Source organism: Musca autumnalis, unplaced genomic scaffold (genome assembly GCF_047663935.1).
Source record: "Musca autumnalis isolate F117 unplaced genomic scaffold, ASM4766393v1 scaffold_5, whole genome shotgun sequence".
NCBI lineage: Eukaryota > Metazoa > Arthropoda > Insecta > Diptera > Muscidae > Musca > Musca autumnalis.
The window spans coordinates 8,763,583-8,788,750 of NW_027412088.1; the positions used below are offsets into that span (position 1 = coordinate 8,763,583).

General features: G+C 34.9%; 1 protein-coding gene across 3 annotated transcripts in view; it reads right to left on the minus strand.

Annotated features, from left to right (window-relative positions):
- LOC141387109 (epidermal growth factor receptor-like) overlaps window positions 1-22,940 on the minus strand; it is a 94,159-nt gene extending 71,219 nt beyond the window's left edge. For 2 of the 3 annotated variants that reach the window (XM_073956260.1, XM_073956262.1), the window contains exons 1-2: window positions 21,568-22,940; window positions 21,301-21,430 (exon numbers count right to left, since the gene is read on the minus strand). In XM_073956260.1, the coding sequence (XP_073812361.1) occupies window positions 21,301-21,430; window positions 21,568-21,627 (190 nt within the window). In that variant the 5' untranslated portion in view covers window positions 21,628-22,940. Of the gene's footprint in view, window positions 1-21,300 lie in introns of all 3 variants that reach the window. The other variant, XM_073956261.1, reaches the window with a different exon arrangement.
- Between the last annotated feature and the right edge of the window lie 2,228 nt (window positions 22,941-25,168).

Here is a 25,168-nt window from a genome sequence, read left to right on the forward strand (position 1 = left end):
CTCGGTTTTTCCATCATTTTGAAAAAAATTGAATTGCACAGTGTAATTAGGTGGACACGATAAAATCGTGAAATAAAAGCAAACAAGCATTTTGGATATTATTACAATAAAATACATACCTTAAAGGTTCAGAACATGGACATTTGTCTGCTGAAACAAAAAAAAAAAAAAAAAAACTCTCAAAATTTCAGGTTATAATACCGATTGTGTTGCATTGGATGACTTTACATTATCTTCATAAGTTTAGGTTTTATCCGATTTCAGAAATTTATATACGTTTGGAAGGCATTTTACGATATTTTATTTTTTATATTTTATACTTTATGTTTAGAGCAGTTCGGAAACTTCTTAGCCTAGCACAAAAAGCGCGGTATAAACAGAAAAAAGTTAAGTGTTTTGGAAACTTCCATCTCTGTTATGAACACATGTTAAATTTTGTTTCGATCTGGCAACTCCTTCATATAGAAACAGGTGTTCAAAAAAGACGCATCCGCAATTTTTTTACAATGGAAAAATTAGAAATGCGTGCTGTCATTAAATATTTACATAAAAAAGGTTTATAGGGACAAGAAATTCATAATGATATGGTGAATGTAGTAAAAAATTGGGTTGCTGAATTTAAACGTGGTCGTACAAGCATTGAAGATGAACCACGTAATGGACGTCCAAAAACAGCAACAACAACAACAGAAATTGTAGCCAAAGTGCATGATATAGTATTAAATGATCGACGAATAAAAGTGCACGGAGAGAAAAAAATATGATTGATCCAACAATATTCGAAGAGCAAAATATGTATTGTAAAGATATTGTTAAATTCCAAATGTTGTATTGTGCTTCCAACAATTGGGTTTTGTTAAATCCAAAAATAGTTTTTGTCAACTGGACAATAGTTCTCTCATTTCTTCGAAAATTTTTTTCTCTTCTCTCGCTATTCGATGCCGTGTTGAAAAAAATAATTATGGTGAGTTTTATTTGTATGTTTTTGTGTGTATGTATACCAACAATGAGACTCTTGTTTTTATTTGTTTCTGTTTTATTTCATTCTTCTATCTTCCTTGTGCTTTGAGGTTTGGTGTTATACCGGAGTTTGTTATGGTGTTTAATTATTCCTTATGTTGTGGTGGGTGCTTGTGGCTTTTTGTTTGTCTTTATTGTCAGCCAATGCAGCAAACCATGTATTGTGTTCATCAATGATTGCAATATACGCGACATTTGTATCCAAGTTATGTGAAAAGTGTATATGAGAAGTATATACACTCAAATCAAAAATTTCTGGGCTGGTTTTCTGGGTTGACAATAGTTTTTGTAAACAAAATTAGAGTATGATAGTTCCTACAATCGGTATTGTTAACGATTTTTACAATATTGCGGAAATTCGAAAGTTATTTTTGTTTTCTATGTTTGGAACAAAAGATGGTATTTTTGGATTTGGATTACAATGTTTGAACAAAACAAATACATTTTTGGAACCAAAACAGATATTTTTGTTCCAACAAAAGCGAAAAATATTTCTGCGTGTGCGTGAAATTGCTAATATCATGGGCATCTCAAATGATCGAGTCCATTTAATTTTGCATGAAGAACTACAGATGAAAAAGCTTTCTGCAAGATGGGTGCCGCATTTGTTAACAGTCGATTAAGAACACATAAGAATGAACATTTCTCAAGCTTGCTTGGAACGTTTTAAGCGAAATAAAATGGATTTTACGCGTCGTTTCATAACTGTTGATGAGACATGGATCCACCACTATACTCCAGAGACAAAAGAACAATCCAAACAATGGACTGAAGCTGGAGGAAGTGCCCCAAAGAAGGCAAAAACAATTCAATCGGCTGGTAAGGTTATGGCAACGGTTTTTTGGGACTTCAAAGGTATTTTATTGATTGACTATCTGCAAAAGGGTAAAAAAATAAATTCAGAGTACTATTGCAACCTTTGGAAAAACGTCCTGGCTTACAACACAAACAAATAATTTTTCATCAAGACAACGCACCAGCGCACAAGAGTGTTTTAACAATGGCTAAAATCAACGAATTAAAGTACGAGTTGCTTGACCACCCACCTTATTCTCCTGATATAGCTCCCAGTGGCTTTTACTTGTTCCCAAATCTAAAAAAATTCCTTGCTGGCAAGCGTTTTACCTCAAATGAAGATGCAATTACAGTTGTAAACCACTATTTTGAAGACCTTGAGGAAAACTATTTTAATCAAGGGATAGAATTGCTAGAAAAGCGTTGGACTAAGTGTATTGAAGTTTCAGGAGATTATGTTGAAAAATAAAAATATTTTTGAAAAACTAACTATTCTCTTTCATTGATAGGCTAAGAAGTTTCCGAACCGCCCTCGTATATTATATTTTACATTTTTATTTACTTTTTATTTATTGTGTATGCGACTCTGTTCGATTGTAGTGTTTCTCTTTATTTCGCTCTTGTTAAAATAATAGGTAGCCTTCATCTTCCCTTAGACGTCGGTCAATAATTGAATACTCGCCCTTTCAGCCTCATGTACGAACTCAAAATTTTCCCTATTTTGGGCCTACCAGTAGTTTAGTTGTATTACATTAGCACACCCGCCTTGCACTCTGACTATTCTAGTCTGATTCCCAGGAACCCTCAACGTAATATTGGCGACATTTCCTGTCAGCCATGTAAAACTTTTCTACAAGTGGTGTCTCACAACAAGCCGTTCGGACTCGGATATAAAAAGGTGCCATATCATTGAGCTAATATGATTTCGCATTCGCTCATTCCCAGCAAAATGTTTGCCTCCAAAGATGCAGTTAAATGATATGTACAAGTGATCTGGATGTGCATCAAATTATGCATTTTCACTGATGATTTTTACAAGAGCGTGACTACTGAAAGATGCACTCCAAAGCACTGCATTTTAACTAACCCTTTGGCACTGCATTTTAACTGACCCTTTGGCATTGCATTTTAACTAACCCTTTTGCACTGCATTTTAACTGACCCTCTGGCACTGCATTTTAACTAACCCTTTTGCACTGCATTTTAACTGACCCTTTGGCATTGCATTTTAACTAACCCTTTTGCACTGCATTTTAACTGACCCTTTGGCATTGCATTTTAACTAACCCTTTGGGGTAGAATAGGAGGCAGTCCAAAGCACGTGTTTGGTACAGGCATTCTGCGGAAATTGTGCAAGCCATTACAAAATATGCCAGAACAAATAAAATGCATTTATTATTTGTGCAAAACAAAAATATTAACAACTTTATTACATTAACACAAATGATGAAAATTCTCCATTGTATTCAATCGCAAACATGCGTGTTTCCTCCGCTTGCATTTGTTCCAAGCTGAACTGTTTTTGCTTCATTTGCTAAATGGGTTGTCTTCCCATCACCAGTTAAGATTTCGACACGTACTCCAACAGCACTCCATTCGGAAATTTTCTTCTGGTGAGTTGCCGGAAAAATGTTCACAAATTAAATATTATTTAAATATTAATTATTATTTAGTTTGTATTAACAAATGTTTGGACATGTTAACACGCTTATCTCTTTTTGGAAAATGAAAGCCGCTGCCTGTAGAGATGTACAATCTGATTTATGTTCATATAGGGATCTCTAACAACTGCTAATAAAATGTAGCGAACGGAGTGCCTTTTTCACGACTCCGTTTGGACTGCATCCGGATGTTGTTAAAATGTGACAAGTGGATGTGATTCTTTGGATTGCATCCAAATGCGGTTAAAATGTGAGGATTGGAGTGCCTTTTTCACGACTCCGTTTGAACGGCATCAAAACATGCCGTGATAGAAGCAGTCTACATTGCACTACTTCCAATTTATTTTGCTGGGTTGATATGAAAGAAGTGTCCTTGCCCAATGGAACGAAGTGGACTGGGAAAAACCTAATGGTCAAGCATTTTTTGTTTTTAAATAGAATACAAGTAATTTCAAATTAGTTATTTGTTGCTTCCACGTTAAGCCTCATAAATAAGTAATGAGAGCAGCAGATAATGACAATTCTTTTTTCTTCTAGAATGTTTTTTATTTATTTATTTATTTATTTTTTTTTTTGAAGCAAAACCCCTATTTGGGATTTGTCCTGTCAGATCCAGTTCGAATTTTATTGCCTCATCTAAACCGGACCAAAATTATTTTTTGCATTTATCGGGCTTTTATCTCAGAAACTAATAGGAATTTGGCCTTGGTGTCTTTAGCAATGTTGTAGCCCTAGCATAAGAAAAACTCCATCTAGGTCATCAAAATCGATAAAATATAGAAAATTTTACATAATTTCGGTAATTTTTAGTCGGTATCAGCTAAAGTATTGCGAGTTGAACGAAGTAAACTGTTGCAAAAATCCTCCAAATAATGTTCTCAACAATTCTTCAGAACATTCTGAAACTCTAAAATGCTTAATTCATGTTGTTTAAGCGGTATTTTGTATCATATCTTTTACAACACGTATTTCAAACACTGTTCACACGAAGAGTTTATTTTTTATTTAGTTTATTAACCACATTTTCGACATATTTTTAGATATATTATAAAATTTGAGACAGTAAATGTAGTTTTTCGAGTTCATTATTTCTCCAAATATTTTATTTTGCCCTTATCTACAAATTTGCTTTAGAGGTCACCAGAAGATTCACATTGGTTTCAGAGATATAGCCCCGAATTGCTTTAAAAAGTCAATATTTAACCATGTTTAGATGGGGCCATAATATCCAAGCTGGATCTAAAACAACTTTCAAAAAATCCCCAGTTCAAATTGTTTGCACAAGACTACCCTTAAAATGTTGCACAGTGTTATTAGAAAAAAAGAAACAATACATTTCAGTTGGTATGACAAAGTTTTTCTTATTTGTTGCTTCTTTTCGATTTCCTAGAGGAAAATGCAATCTACGAGGAAAGAGGAAAACAAGTGAAGGAAATAAGAACATACTGACTATCTCGGTATACATGGAAAATTTCCCACAATAATGAAAACAAGCTTGGGCCTACATTGAACTCCGTCAGCTAAAGATAAATGGAAAGGTAGGTTGGTTGCTTTTGTTGCCTTTTTTGCTACAGCTTTAGCGCAATGGTGTTAATTTCCTGGGAAATATAGCGAAAGTTTTTTTTTTTTTTTGCTATGAGTTTTCAGTAGCTAGCCAACATAAAAATCTGCTACTGTTTAACGTTGACCATATCAATTAAAAAACAAGTGAGCAAAGGCTATAGTCGGGACGGAGCCGACCATGTGATACCCTACACCACTACCCTGTGCATAAGCTTTTCACTGGTAAACATTTCTTTTAGGAAATATAAACCGACTACCACCAAAAATAATATGCCTCTTTGTCTCTGGGACCCCCATAAGCAACCAAAATTTCGTGACCATCCGAACAAAATTACGAACTGTAGCTTGATTGCAAAAAAATTGAATATTTGGATGCATTACCGACTATTGTGGTATCTCCCTTGTTTGACCACCTTCGCCAACCTACTTTACACCAATGTAAAGGTAATATTTTCTTCTTCCATTGACAGGCTTTGTCGTTGGAATACCCCTACTAGAAGCCAATATATTCACAAAGAATAAAACTTTGAATTTGTCTCCAAATGAGTTTTTCCCCATTCCGACCCCTAAATATTATCCGGCTATCACCAAAATCAATAGGCTTCTTCCTATGTGGGACCCGCATCAACTCCCAAAAAATTCGTGACGATCCGATTAAAATTGCGACCTGTAGCGTGGTTACAAACAAATCGAAAAATGGGATGCATTACCGACTATTGCGATATCTCTGTTTTTGAGCAGCTACGACAACCTACTTTACATCGTTGTAAAGGTGATATTTTCTACTTTCCTTGGCAGGTTTTGCTTTTGACATACCTCTTAAAGAAACAGAGATATTGGCTTTGAAATAAAACGTAGACCTTTTCTCCAAATAAGTTTTTGCCCATTCCGACCCCTGAATATTATCCGACCATCTGCAAAATCAATAGGCTTCTTCTCTTTGTGACCCCCATTAACCCCCAAAATTTCGTGACGATCCGATCAAAATTGCCACCTGTAGCGTGATTACAATACAATAGGAAAATGGGATACATTATCGGCTATTGCCATATCTTTGCTATTTGACCACCTACGACAACCTGCTTTACACCGTTGTAAAGGTGATATTTTCTACTTTCCTTTCCAGGTTTTGCTTTTGATATACCTCTTAAAGAAACAGAGATATTGGCTTTGAAATAAAGTGTTGACTTTTCTCCAAATAAGTGTTTGCCCATTCCGACCCCTAAATATTATCCGACCATCACCAAAATCAATATGCTTCTTCATCTGTGAGACCCCCATTAACCCTGAAATTTTCGTGACGATCCGATCAATATTGCGACCTGTAGCGTGATTTCCAAAAAAATGGAAAAATGGGATGTATTACCGACTATTGCGATATCTCCGTTATTTGGTTACCTACGCCGACCTAGTTTGCATCATTGTAAAGGCGGGATCTTCTACTTTCATAGTCAGGCTTAGCTTTTGGAAAATTTTCAACCAAAGCTGTGACATTTGTCAATATAATTAAAATCGCAAAAATGAAAATTGGGGTTTTATTTGCTACTATTGCCATCTTCGTTGTTTGACCACCTACGAGCACCTACTTTACATCATTAGAAAGGTGATATTTTCTGCTTTCATTGTCAGGTTTTGCTTTTGGTATACCCCATATAGAAGCTGAGATATTGGCTTTGGAAAAATACGTTGTCTTTTTGCCCACCTAAGTTTTTTGCCCTTTCCGACCCCTAAATATTATCCGACCATCACCAAAATCAATAGGCTTCTTCCCCTCCGGGACCCCCATCAACATACAAAATTACGTGACGATCCGATCAAAATTGCGGCCTGTAGCGTGATTACAATGTTTAGATGGACAGACGGACAGACGGACAGACGGACGGACGGACGGACTGACGGACACACATAGCCAGATCGATTCAGCTCGTCGAGACATTCATTTTGATATATATAAGTATGGGTCTACGACCATTATTTCGATGTGTTACAAACTTTTTGGCCAAAACCAACTTATAATACCCTCCCCACATAGTGGTGTAGGGTATAACTAAATTCATTTTCTGCTCCCTACTCGCTCCTCCCATAAGCATGGTGAAGTATGCATCATAATTCTCCAAAGAATGTTATTGATTTATAATTGATGAAAAATTCTTCTTGATTTCTTTTAAAATTGATTTCCCTGGAAATTCATTTGTGGCGTTGGACTTCTCCCTTCCTTTGCTTCGGCCACCATTTTAGTTACTTCTTGAATTAGTAACGCTTATGTTCATCATCGTTTATTCAATCAATAGATTGAATCTTAGACAGATATAAGATCTGAAAGAAGCCTTTTATAGATGGGAAATCTAAAAACGACTTCTATAAATAAAAAGCCTTAAGGAGGTCTATGAGAGATCTTTTGACATACTTTTACATATAGAAGACCTGAAAGGGACATTCAATAGATAGAAACCCTTAAAGAGTATTTATTAAGATCGAATATTTATTATAATTTCAGGTATGTGATGAAAACCGAATCGACTCGATTTGCAGAATCGAAATGGTATATACTAGGAGTGCCTTTGATGATATATATATGTAGTTTTGCTTCGCAAAATATTTTTAAAATCCATTTTCAATTTCATTAAAATGTTCACCAAAATTATAATATACGACTTCAATTTATTGTTTATTTTTTATTTATTTGAAATATTTTTTATAATAAAAATTACAATAAAATTATATAAAAAAATAGCGTTAGTATCTAAGGCTATCGGCTAAATGTCCCATAAACAGAAAATATTGGAAAAGATTGTAGTCTTCAATGATTTATGTTTCATTTATAAAATCCATTAAATTCTCATAATGGATGTTTATAATATTTCCCCAGAGAATGAATGAACTTAGTTTCCATTCTTATCCCCCATTCCAAATGCTGTTGTTTACATGTGGCATCTCAGCATTATAGGGAGTTCGGTAATGCAACACACATTTTGCGTTTATCGTTAGGGGATGCTGGGAAGGAAAATGGGGAACATGAAGATCGTTTGGTCAATTGAAATGTGAAAAGTGGGTGAGAGTGTATTAGTAGAATTCGTATATAACGGTAGCCACAGAGGCAAATACACATGATTGGCTATTGGTTGGGCTGGAGAGGAAAATAATTAAAACAAAAACAACAAAAGTAAAAGTGATGAGGAGTAACAGTACACGAATTGGAGGGAATCAAAATTACCCACCTCTCCCCCACCCAAAAATAAAATACAGACACACCACATGGTGGTGCATCAGTATTTAGCGATGATAATGAGAGTATTGAACACTTTGAAGAATTATTATTGTTGCTGCCACTGGATCATCAACAGCTGCATTTTGTCGGTGATGGCATGAAATAAACATTGGTGTTGATACTTGTGGCTACTAGCTGTAGCTGTAAGGGGAGGAGGGGGAGGCGGTATTTGACCTGAGAAAACTTTCTTTCCATTTTTCAGAATTATTATTTATTCCTTTTGGGGGAAAATATCAATGGAAAAAATAATCGATTAAGACAAACGATAATGATGATGTTGTATAAATAATTCTTGGGAACAACAAATGGCCACGAATGGCTGGTTGGCTGCTGATAAAAATACATACATACCTACATGAAATTAAACACACTTCTTTGCTTGTTTGAAGTACAAATAACCAGGAAGGTAAATAAACCCCTTTAAGGGTAAATTGAGGAGGAAACAACAACAAAACAATTGTCTGTAAGTGAAGATTATTTGTTATTAAAATCATATTTTTTTAATGTCTAGTCTTGTCGCCCGCCATCAGACTGCTGTACGAAAGATTGGTGGAAGATTGTTTGTTATTAAAACCATATCTTGCAAGAAAAATGACTGTCTGTCCCCAGCCATCATACTAGAAATGCACTGCACTTACATGCGGCAAGTACTGGTAGTGGTAAAGGATGCAGTGGGTAAAACGCCAACCGGAAATAATTTTTTGTCCAAGTGTTTTCCGATAATTAACGGTATACCATCTAAGAATACCTTCATAAATACTTAGGCAGCAAAAGATTACAACAACAAAAATACAAGACAAAAACACATTATCATAATAGACTCAAGTGCTTTTAAAGTGCCCACTTGCACACATCCCACATACATATGTTCCATAGAGAGAACCTTATCTATCAATTTCTTGGTAGTCCAACCCTCCCAAAACGCTCACTCTACACCTCTTCCTTGAAATCACATACATATGTGGGCTTAAAATGATTTTGTTGTAAGGACATACAATCCAATATGTGTATTTTCGGCTTTGCCATGTCACACGTTTCTCTTTTATTGTCCAAAAATTATGAAATTTAATATCCTAACTTGCTCGCTGAGGAACACACACATACAGCCTTGTATAAAGGTAGTACACCTGTTCTTTTGTACTAAATTTATTCTCTTTCAAATAGGACATAAAGCATATCCAGCGAAAAGGCATGCAAAACATTTGTAACAGATTTTTTCTCTTCTTGTAAAAAAGAATATTCTACAAGGACGACATTCCTTTTTCGGCTATTGTCAAGTGCATGGAGTTCGTCTCAAGTGCAGTACTTAATATTGGGTAATTGGAATTTGCTTATTTGCCTTCCGTTCTTAAAAAGGAAGACACTTTTATAAACTTATGTGCTTTTTGTACCTTAAGGACTGTTCAAGGAAGTCACAAAAAACTTATAATTCTAATTATGGGAAATAATCTGTTACTAAGGGCTGGAACAAAAAAGAGATTATGACCACCACTTCAGGATGTTGATTTCATTAAGGACTTACTGAGAGTTTTTGTAATTTCAGGGGTTACCTCTACTCATAAATTTTAGAAAATAGGAAAAAATCGATCGCAGCAGAATTGGCTGAGATATGACCGTTCAAAATGATGAACCCGTTGTGTTGCATTTTCACGAATATTCTCTAAAGTTCGCAATTATGGACCAATCAATGAAAAACTTTGCCACTTTCTTGTTGTGGCTTAAAAATGAATCCTAGAATCGTATCGGATTTTCATATAGTTTCATTATTAATATTTGGCCGATTTTGAGTATTTTGAACCTTATATAGCCATTAACTAATCGTTTATGGATTATTTTAAATTTTTTGAAGAAGGTTGCACTCGCAGCTCCTATTGCAATAATAGAATTTTTTCAAGGGCAAATCCATAATTCCTCAGATAATGCACAGAAGCAGTAAAACACCCTTCCGATCTAAAATGACTGAAAAGTACGATAATTTACGAATTTAGTATCCGATTTAAATGATACTTTGCCTTCATAGTATTTTATCCAAACTTAGGTTAAGTTGAAAGATAAGCCATATCGGTTCACTCCTTCAGGTACCTACCCACAAAAGTTCAAAAATGTTCGGAAAAATTGTGCGCACTATAACTCTTGAAGGGACGGACCGATTTGGTCCATCCTTTACGTATCCTAATATATCTACCAAATATAGATCAGGTTTGAATTTGGGCTATATTTGCTCATTCCTTCGGGTACCTTCCACACAAAATTTCGGATAAGTTAGACCTGCTCTTGATTAACATTGATTTCTGTTGAAGCAACTTGCAATCGCTGTCTCAATTACAACGGTAAAAGTTTTTTCAGTGGCAAGTCCATACTTCTTGGGATAACAGCCCGAAAGTTGTAAAAAATCCATATGGCACCATATGTAGTAGTTGGAGAGCACAATAACTCTCGAACTGATAGACCGAATTGGTCCAAAATTGGGCCTTCGTCATATTTTGTCCAAACTTAGTTTAACTTCTAAAATGGCCCATATCGGTCCTCTCCTTATGATACCTCTCCCACAAAAGTTCAACATTTGTGTCCAAGTGTAGTTTAGGGTCTGTTCGGGGATCCTTTGGGAATTTATACCGAAGATGTACAGCCATATTATGTTTTCCGTGGACAAGTCCATGTTTCCTGGTATACTGGTCCATCAGGTGTACGATAACCCACTGAAATGACTAGTGGGCGCGATATCTATCGAAAAGATATGACTCTCAAAATAAGATCCACTTCCAAAATTGACTATGTCAGTCCATTCCATTCATTTCCCCAAAATGTAAAAAAGGTCACTAAATACCATATGCACGATATCCATTGAACGGGGCCACAAAATTCTGAAAAGACCCTAAATACATTCGATCTGTTAGAAGATGAAAGTTCCAATTAGGTCTTCTTTCAAAATCTGCCCGATTTTTCCTGTAATTATTTTCTTAATCGATTGATAATGCCGAAACATTCTTTATAAAGAAGAAACACAAAATTTTAAAAATCCAAATCTTTTTTCAATTCTTCACCAGAGTTATTTTCCAAAAATTCATAAATATAATCTCACCTAATTTAAATTGATTTCTCTGAAATTTATGAAGTCGTTTGTTTCTTCGCGGAATGCATTTTTCGGTTGGAATATAAATTTCAATTAACAATTTTTCAACTCCAATAATTTATGGGTTCGAAAATTTTGGATATCCAAGCGAAAGTAAAATTATAATATTTCTCCCCCCAAAAAATATTCATTAAAAATACATAGGGATTACACCTAATACACAGCACGTATTTTATTTTAATATCTCATTCCGTGAATCACATTACAAAATTGAACATTTCCTTAGCTGTAACTTAGATTCCAAAATCACTCCCCTTCACTAAGAATAGGTGAACGAATTCTCGTTAGTGACGTTAATTTATGCTAAGATCTCTCCCATGTGCAATGTTGCGTAAATTTCCAAATAAAATCTTTTCAAGGATAAAAATGGTGCGTGTGAGAAAGCAACAACAATAAAAATACAAGGCCAAGTACAGCTACGTCATTAAAAGATTAGCCTTATCTTTTGCTTATCTTGTAAACAACATCATTGAAAAAACGAAAATCTTTGCAGAGCAGGTTGAAAGGCCGGGGAAAAACGTTGCAAAAGCAGATCTTCTTACGGAAAGTGCAACAAGGCGGCTGAGATTTATGTTGCAACAAAATCCACAAGGATCATCCTTTTGAAAACCCAATTTGTGCGAGACCAGAAATGCACAATCAATGGCATTCATTCACCATGAGATGTCTTTCCCTCTTTGCTGTTTGGTTCCGCAGCCTTCCAAGACATGAATGGCTCATTCGTTGTGTATTCATCGGCAGGCTAAACAATAACTTGGTTTGATACCCAACACACAGAGAATGAATATCAGCAAACACAGAGAGAAGCGATCATGGGCACATTTGCAAAGCGATCATTGGGCCGTTTGTCCGTCCCTTCAAACACACTGAGACTTTAGACAGGTAAACTTCAGGTATGCAAAAAAATACTGAATTAAAACTGTTTTGAAATTTAAATGTTTTGTTTAAATTCGTCGGTAGGGCTAAGGCAGCATGGTAAGGTACCAACGACAACGACGATGAGGTTGATGACGGTGAAGGTGGTTGTTTTTCCACTTTTTTGTTATAGGCTGTGATTCCAATAGTCATGGTCGCAGGTAGCCCGAAAAAAGGAACTCTAAAACAACCGTTTTCATTATTACTTGTCTTTCTAGCTGCTTTTACCTTGACAAGACACAATTGCACCATGGGAATTTACGCTGAAAACCTGTTCGCCACTGATCAAGGAAAAATAATTTCCTTTCCTGCTGTCATCTTTGCCAGGCTTGTTAAGGAGCAGAGAAGAAGGAAATCAGCCTTTGGAATGAATGGCTGGCTGTTTAAAAAGATATCCAAGAAGAAGATGATGATGAAGAATGAATTGTTTGCCATATGAACAGATGTTTGAAATATTCTCTTCTCTCGGGGTAACTGATTTGTTATTCCTGGTTCGTTAGTGTGAGGGTGGAGAAGGACATTTCTTTGATTTATTTATTCGCTGCAAAGAGAAGATGGAAGAGAGGGACAAATATCGTATGTTTTTGATAAAATTTTGTTTTGTTTATAAGTTTCCTATGAAGAGGATATGTGAAAGTAATTTTGGGAGCAGAAGTTTGGGCTTGTACTTATAACGGAAATTATAGTTAAATGGTGAGTCGATGTTGTCAAAAGACAAATCTATAAATCAACATAATCTATGTTCAAGTCTGAAGAAAGAAGCTAGGAAAGGGCATGGGTCACTCTTTGAATTAATTCATTAATGCGAGAGATGTATAAAGGAGTGGCACTAATTATTAGGTAATTTTGGAGCCCATATCGCAGGATGTATTGCCCTCCCTAGCAAAATGACTACACGCTATTATTTTTTTAGAGGTCATATTCCATCTTGGAACTAGTTCTAATTTTGAGGGTTATGGTGCCATTTAGAGCCTTTTGTCTGGAAACATGAAACTGTCTACGGATAATATCATATCGACTTCCTTCCCCTAAACTGCACTCAAGCAAAGTTTTGAATTTTAGTGAGGAAGGTACCCAAAGGTGTTGTTCGATCGAGACATTCTTGGAACTTCATGTACGTTTGAGAGAAATATTACGATATGCAAAGATTGGGCCAATGTCAGCCATTCCTTTCGTTATCGTGATCACCAGCCATTGTAGTTGGTTATCCTACGACTTTTAAGAACTTTTGTTTCATTATGTCTGGAATAATGGACATGCCCACGAAAGGAACCATGCCGCTGTATATAGGACCACACTGGACAACTGCACTCAAGTGAACATTTTGAAATTTTTGTGAGGGAGATACCCGAATATGTTGCCCGATATTTGTAAGTAATCATGCTCATCTGTCATTTTATTTGGTGCCGGCAGCAGTTTTTGGAACTTTTGGGTCATAATCTCAGTTATGAACTTGCCCCCGAAAAAGGTTATTGTCGTAATAGTGACCTGAAGGACGACATACTGCGAAAAATTGCAAAAACAATTCGAGATATGCCCTTAAACTGCTCTTTTGCGAAAATTGTTGATATTATGTGTAGTAGGTACCCCTAGGATATTCGATGTCTGGTAGAAATATTGCGATGTACAAAGTTTGGACCAAATCCAACCATTTTACCGAAAATGTTTAATTTTTTGTGGGGAAGGTAACCGAAGGAGTTGAGCGATGTGGCCCATCTTCGAACTTAAACTAAGTTTGGACAAAATATTATGAAGTGCAAAGTTTACATCAAATCGTATGATCTATTGGAAAGTTCTCATGCGCACCAGCCAGACAGGTAGACAGAACGACACACAGACGGACGACTCCAAATTGTCTGAAACAGATTTCTTCCAAAGATAGGTGCGTCATTTGGGGATAAAACCATTATTTTGGTTAGGCCCATTTTTATCGTATCAATGTGTATATACCCTAGTTTGCCTAAGGGCTAGGCGTATAAAAAGTACTGTACTTCCAATAACTTCTAGACTATACTGTATTTCCCTTAAGTCCATCACCTAAGAAATCGATCCACACATCTAATAGGCAGCTCCAAGTGTCAAGACACGCACTGCTGCAAAAACTGGGTCATTACAGAATGCTTTGTAACAGCAAATTTTTTTCCTCCCTTATATGGGAAATCATCTGCCTCTGGTCATTTGAAGCACAATCTGTTGGATATTAAATTGTTTTAAAAGTTTGTGGTATTGAGTAGTTTTATTCTTGTTATGACGTTTACAACTTCTTAAAAGTGGAAAAGCTAAAAAGTCGGTCCGTATCTTCTTCCCTTTCGTATAGATCTTTATCAATCGGGCACTTCAATTTACCTTATAGTTTTCCATCTAATGTTGTACCTAAAAATAGAATCATTGATACTTGGTCTTTATCATTGCTTCCTACCTTCGCCTAGAAATCTAGTTAACCTTTGGACTGGACGATCGACCAACGACCACAATATAAAATAGGTTAAGCAAAGCATGCTTGCTGTGATAAACAAATAAGCACACACAACAAAATTGCCACCATCATATGTTATGAAAACAACAACAACAGTTCAGGGATACCCTCCGCTTATGGATACCATTACAACTTGTCAATTGCAATACTCCATTGTGGATCGTAGTGAGTAACTTTATGTTATTGTTTGCCTTCTGCATGACATGAACGTCAAGTTTACGAAGCCAAAACATAAACTTCTTATTTCGTTCGACAAACTGGCTGGATGGATGGGTTAAAACAAACTTGATGTTGTTGCTGTTCTTTTGCGGCTTGCCACCATATTTTCCAGGCAAAAGAGATATAAATGTTCAACATGAGGCAAATAAAAAACAACTTAAAACAGCAACAACAAAATCAACGAAAACCAAGAAGTTGCCACTATATTGCCAATAAAAAAGAAGCAAAACCAAAACACTCAAGAAGTGTATAAAACAAACCGGTTCCATAGGTCCCAAAACAATGGTTGGTTCTTCAGAGACACGCTTAAGTATGTATGCTTTTGGCATGAATATTTCTAAAGATATACAAATGTATGAAGATATGTATGTACATATGCATGCTAGTATAGCTTACACAAACCTCGCAAAGTTATACGAAAAGTAATACAAAAAACCAAGAAAAATGTTGCATCAACATAATGCAGAAGGCAAAATCCACAGTGGACCGGGAAGGGATGTTTTTTCAAAAAAGAGAGTTTGTAGTGAAGGTCTTTAAAATATCCTAGACTTTAATAGACCTCAAAAAACTTTAAAGGAACCAACCAGGCTCAATAATTAGCATTCAGAAAACTATATATGTAGATATGTACACATGTTTCCACAAACATCCCCGAAGGGACAGGACGTGGTGTGATTAACGTGGGTACCTGCCTTTCAGCCTAACCCCACGGTGTCCTCACAACACTGGACTGGTTACAAGCGACCAATAAGCGCCCCTTGCACCGTAGTGAGGTACCAATTGCGTTCAGGTGTTTGGCCCTGTTCACCACCTTGGTTTGGCGCGGAGCACCATCTAAAACTCCTGTCTTTTTATGGCGCAGACAGCCGGTAGAGAATGCTACCCCATTCGAGTTCTACGAACTCTTCCCGCGATTTTGGGCAACCACAGCCACCACGATACTCCCCGAAGGGCCGCACCAACTACCGGCCCCAGTCGGAGACTGCATTCCCGAAGAAAAGTTCTACAAGGACCAGGGGGCTTGCCGGCACCCGTGGTCCCAGAATTAAGTCTCTGGTACGACCTCGTACCCATAAAGGCTACTACCAGTTGGTCCCCAAACGGAGCCGGGACTGGTGGTCCGGCCCGAAGGGACAATCCCTTCTTTCGTATCAATGTGTGTTACGCCGATTCACATTACCTTACAGATAGCCGAGCCCGAACGATGAATTTTAAGACACCGCCTATAGAGAAGTTTGCCAAAAAAAAAGATAGCAAAATAGAAAATATCACTTCTTATCCTCAAAATAAGGCGATGATATTTTTTATTATTTATTTATTTCTCTTTCGAGTTGAACTATTAAGACTAACCCCCATTATTATAAGTCTTCTTTTGTTATAGTTTGGATTTACCGAACAGATTTATAGCGTTCCGGTTAACTTAAAGTTAAAAGTGATGATTGAATTTCAAAGATGTGCTGCTCAAAATTAACTTTCAATGTAAAAATTATATTTTTAATTCCTCCAAATTGGTTTATTTTGCGTTTTGAAATCCATCAGATAGTAAAAGAACACATATAATAATGGCCCTAAGAGGTACATTGAAAAATTTGTAGTCTACCGACCTTTATGCTACGTTTTATGGATGGTTAAGTCTGATCAGCGGGCATATTAGATGTTATTATTTATGTCGGTAGATGGTCAAACTTGGAAACTACCATTTATACGCCATCATTTGTCATCCAAATTTTACCTAAAGTCCGACTTGAGAAGTCTTTTTTATGTTCAAGCAAATACTATGGTAAGTTTTATTTCTTCTTTATTTTGTATGTGTAAACGATTTTTTAATTATCTCTCTCTCGAGATGAGCTATTAAAACCAAACACTGAACAATTTGGAGTCCACCAAAGTTCCACAAATTCAACTATAATGCTACGTTTTATAGGTGGTTAAGTCCGATCATCCGGTATATTAGATATTATTTTAGTGGGTAGACGAAGATCATTTTTAATTAATTGTATATTTATATATTTATTTTTCGAGTTCAGCTTTTTGCTATTTTCGTTTTAACCCACTGTGCAGGCATGTACTGCATTACAGCAAGAGTTTCATTGCAACTTTATTTTTTTTTCTCACACACTGGTTTGCATTGTTATTGGTATGGGTTTAGCTGGTGGCTGGCTGTGTGACGACTATCAGTGTGTCTGTCAGTCAGCACAGTATCTATGGCTTTGTTTACATAAAACGCTATCATATTTGATATCGCATCATAGCAAAGTGGCAGCAGCATTACTGGCACCAGCAAGTGGAATAATAATAATGGCAATAACTACGTTACAGCTGAAATAGGCCTAATAAAAGATGCTCCAAAATACAGGCAGGGAAAGGAGATCCAATGAAGAATAGCACACACAAAATACTATAGCCCAAAGGGGTTGGAGATGCTGCAGAGTTCACACAACTATTTTATATGTAGCTCAGCTGAACTGAGTAACCTCACGGATGAATGCAGTTTAGTTGTGAGTCTCTACAAAAACAACAATAAAACAATTGCAGCGATAATCGCAAGTGCAGGTGTAATTGTTGTGAGAAAGGGAGTGAGAGTACACAGAAAAAATCTCTCTGTTTCTTTTGCTAATAAAGCAGATTTTTTCATTTCATTGTGTTTTTTTTTTTTGCAACATTTCACCTAACCTGCCGAAATTGAGGCGATGAACTTATCTTTCTATAAAAATATTTTTATGTAAAACTTCTGTTCTTCGAATAATAAAATCTTGATGAAAATTATCATTTATCGATAACTTAATTTCTTCGTATTATTAACTAAATGACTAAGTTTATTCTTTTTTTGCTGCTTTTCGCTGCAAATGTTAACAACAAGATGGGCTTATCATAATAAGCTCAGACAACACGTTGGTCGGAGAGTTTTAAATTTCGCATGATAAGCAGTATAAAGGTGAATGATATAAAAACAACTGCAAAATGTGTGACGTTATTAACGTTGTCAATGTTTATTCGCAAGAAATTTATTTAACAAAAAACTTAAACAAAATACCTATATAATAAAACAAATTTAAAGAGAAAACATGGCAAAAATACAAACAAACAGCAACAATGACAACAACCAAATTAAAAACTGTAGCGCGAAATGCAATCCAATGTAATTATCGTTAACAAATAATAATAACAATATACATACATATGTATATAATTTTGTCATTTGAAGCGTATCATTTGTGAGTTAATTCTAATAAACAGCTGTGAAATTCCCAGAGAGAATTTCAAAGCTTGTTCTAGCTAATTGCTTATATGTAAGTTTATAGGGTTCTACAGCATATTAACATTGTACTGGATTTAGAAAATCCAGTGGATTCAAATTGTAAATACGATTGCATAAACGCCAAATAAATCCTTTTAAATATGTTAATCCGGTGAAACCGAAAAGCAGCTCGAAGGACCAGAAGTTCAAGACAAATCATTTAATTTGTTTTAATAAATTTTCACCGCGCTAGTTTACAGCTAACATTGAGATTTTATACAATTAAGATATAGTTTTAAAATAGCTCGAAGCAACAGTTTAAAACTGTAAAATTATCAAAGATATTACGCAACAATTTCGCATAATGATTTTTTAATGTATAGGATTTTTTTAACATTTGATCAAAAAGAGCTCGAAGGACCAAAAAACTCAATAGTGAATACCCGATTAAGAGTTTGCCAAAAATAATCTCCAATTCTGACTTTTTAATTTATAAGATTTTAGCTGACCTGTTGCCGAGCTCAATTTAAAATACTACTTTCAACTGTCCGAGTCCTAGTAAACTTAACACGTTGAATATTGATTAAAACAACTTAATTTAAATACTCGTAAAGCCAAATTCACATACCATTTTTATTAAGTCGACAGTTGCCGTTCGTTATAGCCCATTATTGAGTCATGTCTGCCAGCGATTCAGGACTAATTTCTTTGTGTAAAAAGTCATGATTTTTACAAGGACATGGTACGGCTAGGATGTAGTCTATTTCGCTTCTTGACTCTATGAAAGTTAATAAAGAAGTATTTGTTAAAATGTTGTTCAATGTCTAGCGTTATTTTTATTAGAGTTGAAATAATCGAATAATTGAAATAACTTTTAACAAAGTAAAGTTTTTTCCATAAGCCCTCGGTACATCAGCGGCTGGTACAAAAACTAAAAGGCAAAGGGAACTCTAGTTCGAATTTGGCTCGGCCATTCTTTCTTCTGCTATCTGAAATGAATGCTATCATATTTTCTATAGGGCAGAAAATACATTTTATAAATACATTTGACTTGTTGTGATCCTCTACAAAAACGATTTTAATATATATATATTAGGGTTATGACTTTTTGACATTTTTCCTCAAAAATGATTTCCTGTAGCAGGGATGAATGAACTTTTGCCTATTAATCACTATGCTATCGTTTATTCCATTGAAATATAAAAAAAGTTCACGCACAAATCGATTTTAAAAAAATAATTTTTTGAAAAAAATATATGAAATGAAAAAAAAATTTTTTTCAAAAAATAATTTTTTGTGCACGAATGAATAAATATAAGCCTACTTATAACTATAATAACGTTAATTTCATTCAAATATTAAAAAGTCGCGAAAAAAGTCACTTTGAAAAAATTTTAAATTTTTTGTTTTTTGTTAAAAAATTATATTTTTGAATAAAAGCGTTTACGACATTTTTACGATTCTCAGAATTGAAGAAAAATAGTGAGAAATACATTTTATGTCATTTTAATTATCTCATGTGGCTCTAAATTTTATTTTCAATTATATATCTGTTTTCAGTGATTTCAAAAAATTATATATAAAATCCATAATTTTAATGAATTCAAATTTTAAAATCATTTTGTGCGTGAGGTTTTTTCACCGAATCACCTTATAATTAAGATTTTATGTAATCTTATGGCAAAACTCATCACGCTATGATACAGGGATATGAGGTTGTAAAAAAGTCATAACCCTAATATATATATGTGATAGAAGGTAATAGTGAGTACTAAATGTGTAGAAAATTTGATGTCCGTATGGATCCGAAAACTTATAGAAAAATACTTACAGATAGCGTGGCACTTAAAAATGTGAATATTTTTATTTATTAGACTAGGTTGGGACTGGACGATGCTCAATATGACACAAGTCGCCAAATTTTATAGTAATCTTATCAGAGTTACACCAAGCATTGAAATCTTCAATATTCTAGATCTTTAAATTTTATAACTGGTACTACAAACACTTTCTAAATTTCAAGATCTTAACCTGTAATTATAAAGTTTTCAAATAACGGACGCGAACGCGGTTTTCTACTTCCAAAACATAAATTAATGATAGAGGTCACAATTACTATTGTTTTCTCGTATACCAATGCGTCTAATAATCTCTGAGATTTCGCGTTTGGCTAAAACGCACCTTGTGGGGGAGGTCCCCCACCCTCTCCATTTTTCGGTATAAAAAGTACCATACGATCTATTTTCAGACCTTATGAATCTACAAACAAAATTTTATCAAATTCGGTCCAGCCATTTCAGAAGATTTATAATTCGAACATCATGGTATACCTGAAAAAGTTTCTATATATATGTAGATATATATCTGAACCGATCAGAACCAAATTTTCAGGACATGATTCTAAACTGAACAGGATTTACCATATCAAATTTTAAGGCGATGGGATGCAAATTGTGACCTTTGTGGGGCTTAAATATTAAATCGGATGAAACATATATATGAAAACTAAATCTATATCTGAACCGATTCTTACCAAATTTTGCAGAAGTACTTTTATGCCCATTATAAACATTGGAACGAAATTTGGTAGCTCTAGCTGCTTCCAGTGACTTGTTGCCTCAAAAACCTGTCATTGGGTCCAATGTGCACTGATTTATTCACTCATTTTACTGTCTTTACTCAACGATTGTATTCAGAGAACTGAAGAAAAAAGAACAACATAATGAATACCATTTTTTCTTTAGCTCTTCGCTTGCTACGTTGTTACTCCCCTTGAAAAAATCCTCTCTCCACCCATAAAAAATATGTTCTAACATAAAAATATATTGGTACCCATACAAATAAAATTGAGATATGTTACAAAATGTTGCAAACATATATTTGTTTGGGCACAAACAAATTATGTTTGGATACAAACATATATTTGTTTGCAATCAGTCCCAAACAAATATTTGTTTGGATCCAAACATATTTCTAACATATATTTTTCTTCGTGTAGAACCATACACTTACCTTTTGTATCGCCATGATCAACATATCCTGGTGTTCCGCCAATGGTTAAATCCAATAATACGGCAAGAAATAATAAAATGCTCAACATATATTCCAAAATCTTTATAATCGCCATGTTGTTGTTTTTATTGTAAACGATAAAATTGTGTAGTCTAATCAATAAAATTAAATCGTTGTCAAATATAACTTTTTGTTGTTTATCACTGACAATAATAGTAGGTGGTGTATTTGTTGTTGCTTTGTAGTTATTATTTGTTTTTTTTTTATCGAATTTATAGGTTTCTTGTCAACAATCACTGAAGCGTAACACAAGTTTACAAAAAACATGAATGAACGAAAAATCACAGGGGATTGCAATAGTTGTTTCTTACTTTGGCAAATTCGTAAATCAATGTAGCGTAAAGTAACAGCTTGTGACAAAAGTATTTGTTGTTGTGATTATACAAATTATAAAAGTTCCAAGGTATGATGACCCTTTTAGATGGGCGGTAGGTGGTTAGAAAACCAAATTATCGAATTTTTGTTGCACTAAAATGATTTGTAGTATTTTCAGGTAGTTTTCTTATTATCAATGAGAAGTCATGTTAGAACTTCTGCAAAGGTATAAGGATGCAGCTTTCGCCAGACAAGTCTTGCTGTTTAGAGTCATTGTTATTTAAAGTTATTGGAGTGCAGCTCAATCGGGTTTTTATAATTGTCAGCAATGTAAGGTAAAGTTTTACAATACATGCATTTTAAAGGTCCATGCATATTCATATTCATCATTCACCTGAAACCACTATGGGTCCTCACGTTCCATGTAAAGACCAAACGATGACCGGTTTAAACTCCCTTTTGTTATTACCAGTCTTGGTTGTTTTTTGTTTTGATTATTGGGTACAGCGACGTTTCATGGTAATGTTTTTTTTTAACTTATTGTTGTTGTGTTTGCTGACTTCTTCTTCTTCTTCTTGCCTATAGAAATGCATTTGTTATTGTTTTACACCTGTTGATTATCATATCCATGGCTCTCATTTACATGACTTGCTTGCCAGAGTTTCGTTTTGCACCTACAACTTTTTCATTTCTCTTCAGCTCTCATTGGTTGGTTTTTTTCTCACTGTTTATTTTTTACTATTTTTATCTTATTTTTATGATTCGTTATTTATATTTTTTAATTTTAGAAAACAAATGTTTCATTTCAGAAATTTTGACGCTGCTTTCCTCCGCAAGAAAAAGAAACTGATGACCACCTCATATGATAATAAAATTGTGGGGTAGTTTTGTTTATTTTTATTTCTTTTCTTTTTTGCAATATTCTTCGCTTTTGCACTCGTACCGAATACCGAACTCAGCGTAAACAATGCTTATTAAGCCGAATATAAACAACAATAGAAAGAGGCGAAAGCACGCAAAGTAATTGGAACCCACTTTAGATACTATCACACCAAATCAAAACAGAGATCGGTTATTAACAAATTCCATGATTTACTTGTAATTGACATTCCAATATCATTCTCCTTAATAAAACAATATGATTTCTAATTATTTTTAAAAAATAATCATTAATATTGTTTCTTTTTTAACTGAAAACAAACAAGTCAAAAAGAATCGAACCGCGATCTCACACATCCGTTTACTTCAAAACTTCGTTGACGAATGTTTTGTTATTTGGTAAAGAAGAGTGAGCAGCAACAACCAAAGCAGCCGCACAGAAGCCCGTTTTGTTAAGTAAACAAAAATGAAAATTGAATGGAAGAGAATGAAGTGGTAAGTGAGAGCAATTTTAAAAGAGAGTGATCATTGTGATCGTTAAAGAGAATATGAAACGATTTTCGAATATTTGTCTTCGAAAATTGTTGGATTTGTGTCTTCGCTTAAAGACTGTTTCGAATTTGGAAATAGAAAATATAAAGAAAACGAATGCTTTAATTTTTCTTAACCTAACAGATGTCGCACAAAAAGATGTTGGGGCTAGTTATTTGGTTCAAACCAGAGTGTGGCCGGAGAATTGACTCGACTTACCCGGTGCTTATGAAGCAACTTTAAATGGAAGGTGCTTACACCTGAGAAGTTTTTGCGGATTCTGAAACTACAATGTTCATAGCTGAAAAAAGTCAAAAACAAAAAAAAAACGCCGGAGCGCTTTTTAAATAAATCGCGATTCAAGATGACATTTTTAGGGTTTTTTAGGTTTTCACGATTTTGCTTGGAAACCGCAAGACCTATCGAAATGGGACTAAGGAAAATATTGTAGCTATGAAAATTCTCTACAAGTTTGACCTTATTGATAATTTCGTATGTTTTACCGTTATTGAGATATAGAAGTTCAAATTAGGACAATGCATTGACAGTAACGCTACGTTATAAAACAATGTTATACAACAATGTGCGCCTTCTTGAAACAGCAACGATCATAAGTGAGAAAAATCCAAAAACAAGAAAAAATCTCTGGAGGGATTTTTAAACAAAATCGCGGCCAAAGTTCACTTTTTTATGGATTTTTTAGGTTTTCAGATTTTGCTTGGAAACCGCAAGTCCTATCGAAATTGGACTAAAAAAATGTTGTAGCTGCAAAAGATTGGCCGCATAATATTTTCCTAGGTTGTACCATTTTTGAGATATAGAAGTTCAGATCAATCATTCAGATTTTTTTCTCAGTTCTTCAGGATTTTGCTTGAAACCCGCAAGTCCTATCGTAATGGGACTAAAAAAATGTTGTAGCTGTGAAAATTCTGTGCAAGACTGTACTTTTTCCTAGGTTGTACCATTTTTGAGATATATAAGTTTATGTTGGGAAATTGCAGCCATTGACATTGTTTTATAAGGAGACAATACTAGATATATTGTATTGTAATGTATAACAAGTAAAAAAGTATCGGTCGGATTTGCCGACAGAGATATACCCTCAGCCTGTGTGGTTTCAAATACTTTTTTTCCAAAAAAAAAAAAATGTATGGGCGTATGAACCGACAGAAGTATGGACGTATGAACCGACAGAAAATTTGAATATAAACTAAGCTTGGACAAAAAATTTCGAGATCGAAAATTTGGACTAAATCGGTTGCTACGTTTGTGAGATATTGAGCTTATCATTTTAGCAAATATTTTCAAACATTTGTGGGAGTGGTATCGGAAGCAGTGGATCTATAAGCACTACCACCGAATTTCATCTAATATTCGAAGAAATATGCCATAGGGTTTTTTTACAACTTTCGGATTGTTTTCTCAAGAAGTATGGACTTGCCCCTGAAAAAACGTTTACTATCGTAATTGAGACAGAGAATGCAAGATGCGTCAACAAAAATCAAAGTGATTCGAGAACAGGTCTTAAAGTGAATTTATCCAAAATTTTGTGTGGAAGGTACCCGAAGGATTGAACAAAACAAATTTAGTCCATATTCGAACCTGATCTATATCTGGTAAATATATTAGGATGTGTAAAGTATGGACTAAATCGCTCACTCCCATCCAGAGTGATCGTGCGCACAATTTTTCCGAACATTTTTTAAACTTTTTTGGGGGAGGTACCTGAAGGTGTGGACCGATATGTCTTATCTTCGAACTTAAACGAAGTTTGCACAAAATATTACAAAGGCCACATTATGGACCGACTCAGTTCGATAGTTATCTTGCGCTCCAACCACTACACACGGGGTCATAGGGGTTTTTTTGCAACTTTAAGGCTAGTTTCTCAGGAAGTGTGGACTTGCCCCTGATGAAACTTGTACCGTCGTATGAGGGGCAGTGAATACAAGTTGCTAGTAGCAACTTGCTGCAACAAAAATCAAAGCGATTCGAGAACAGGTCCTAAACTGAACTTTTCCACCTGAAGGGGTGGACCGATTGAGTCCATATTTGAACCTCATATTACTCTGGTAGAAAGTTT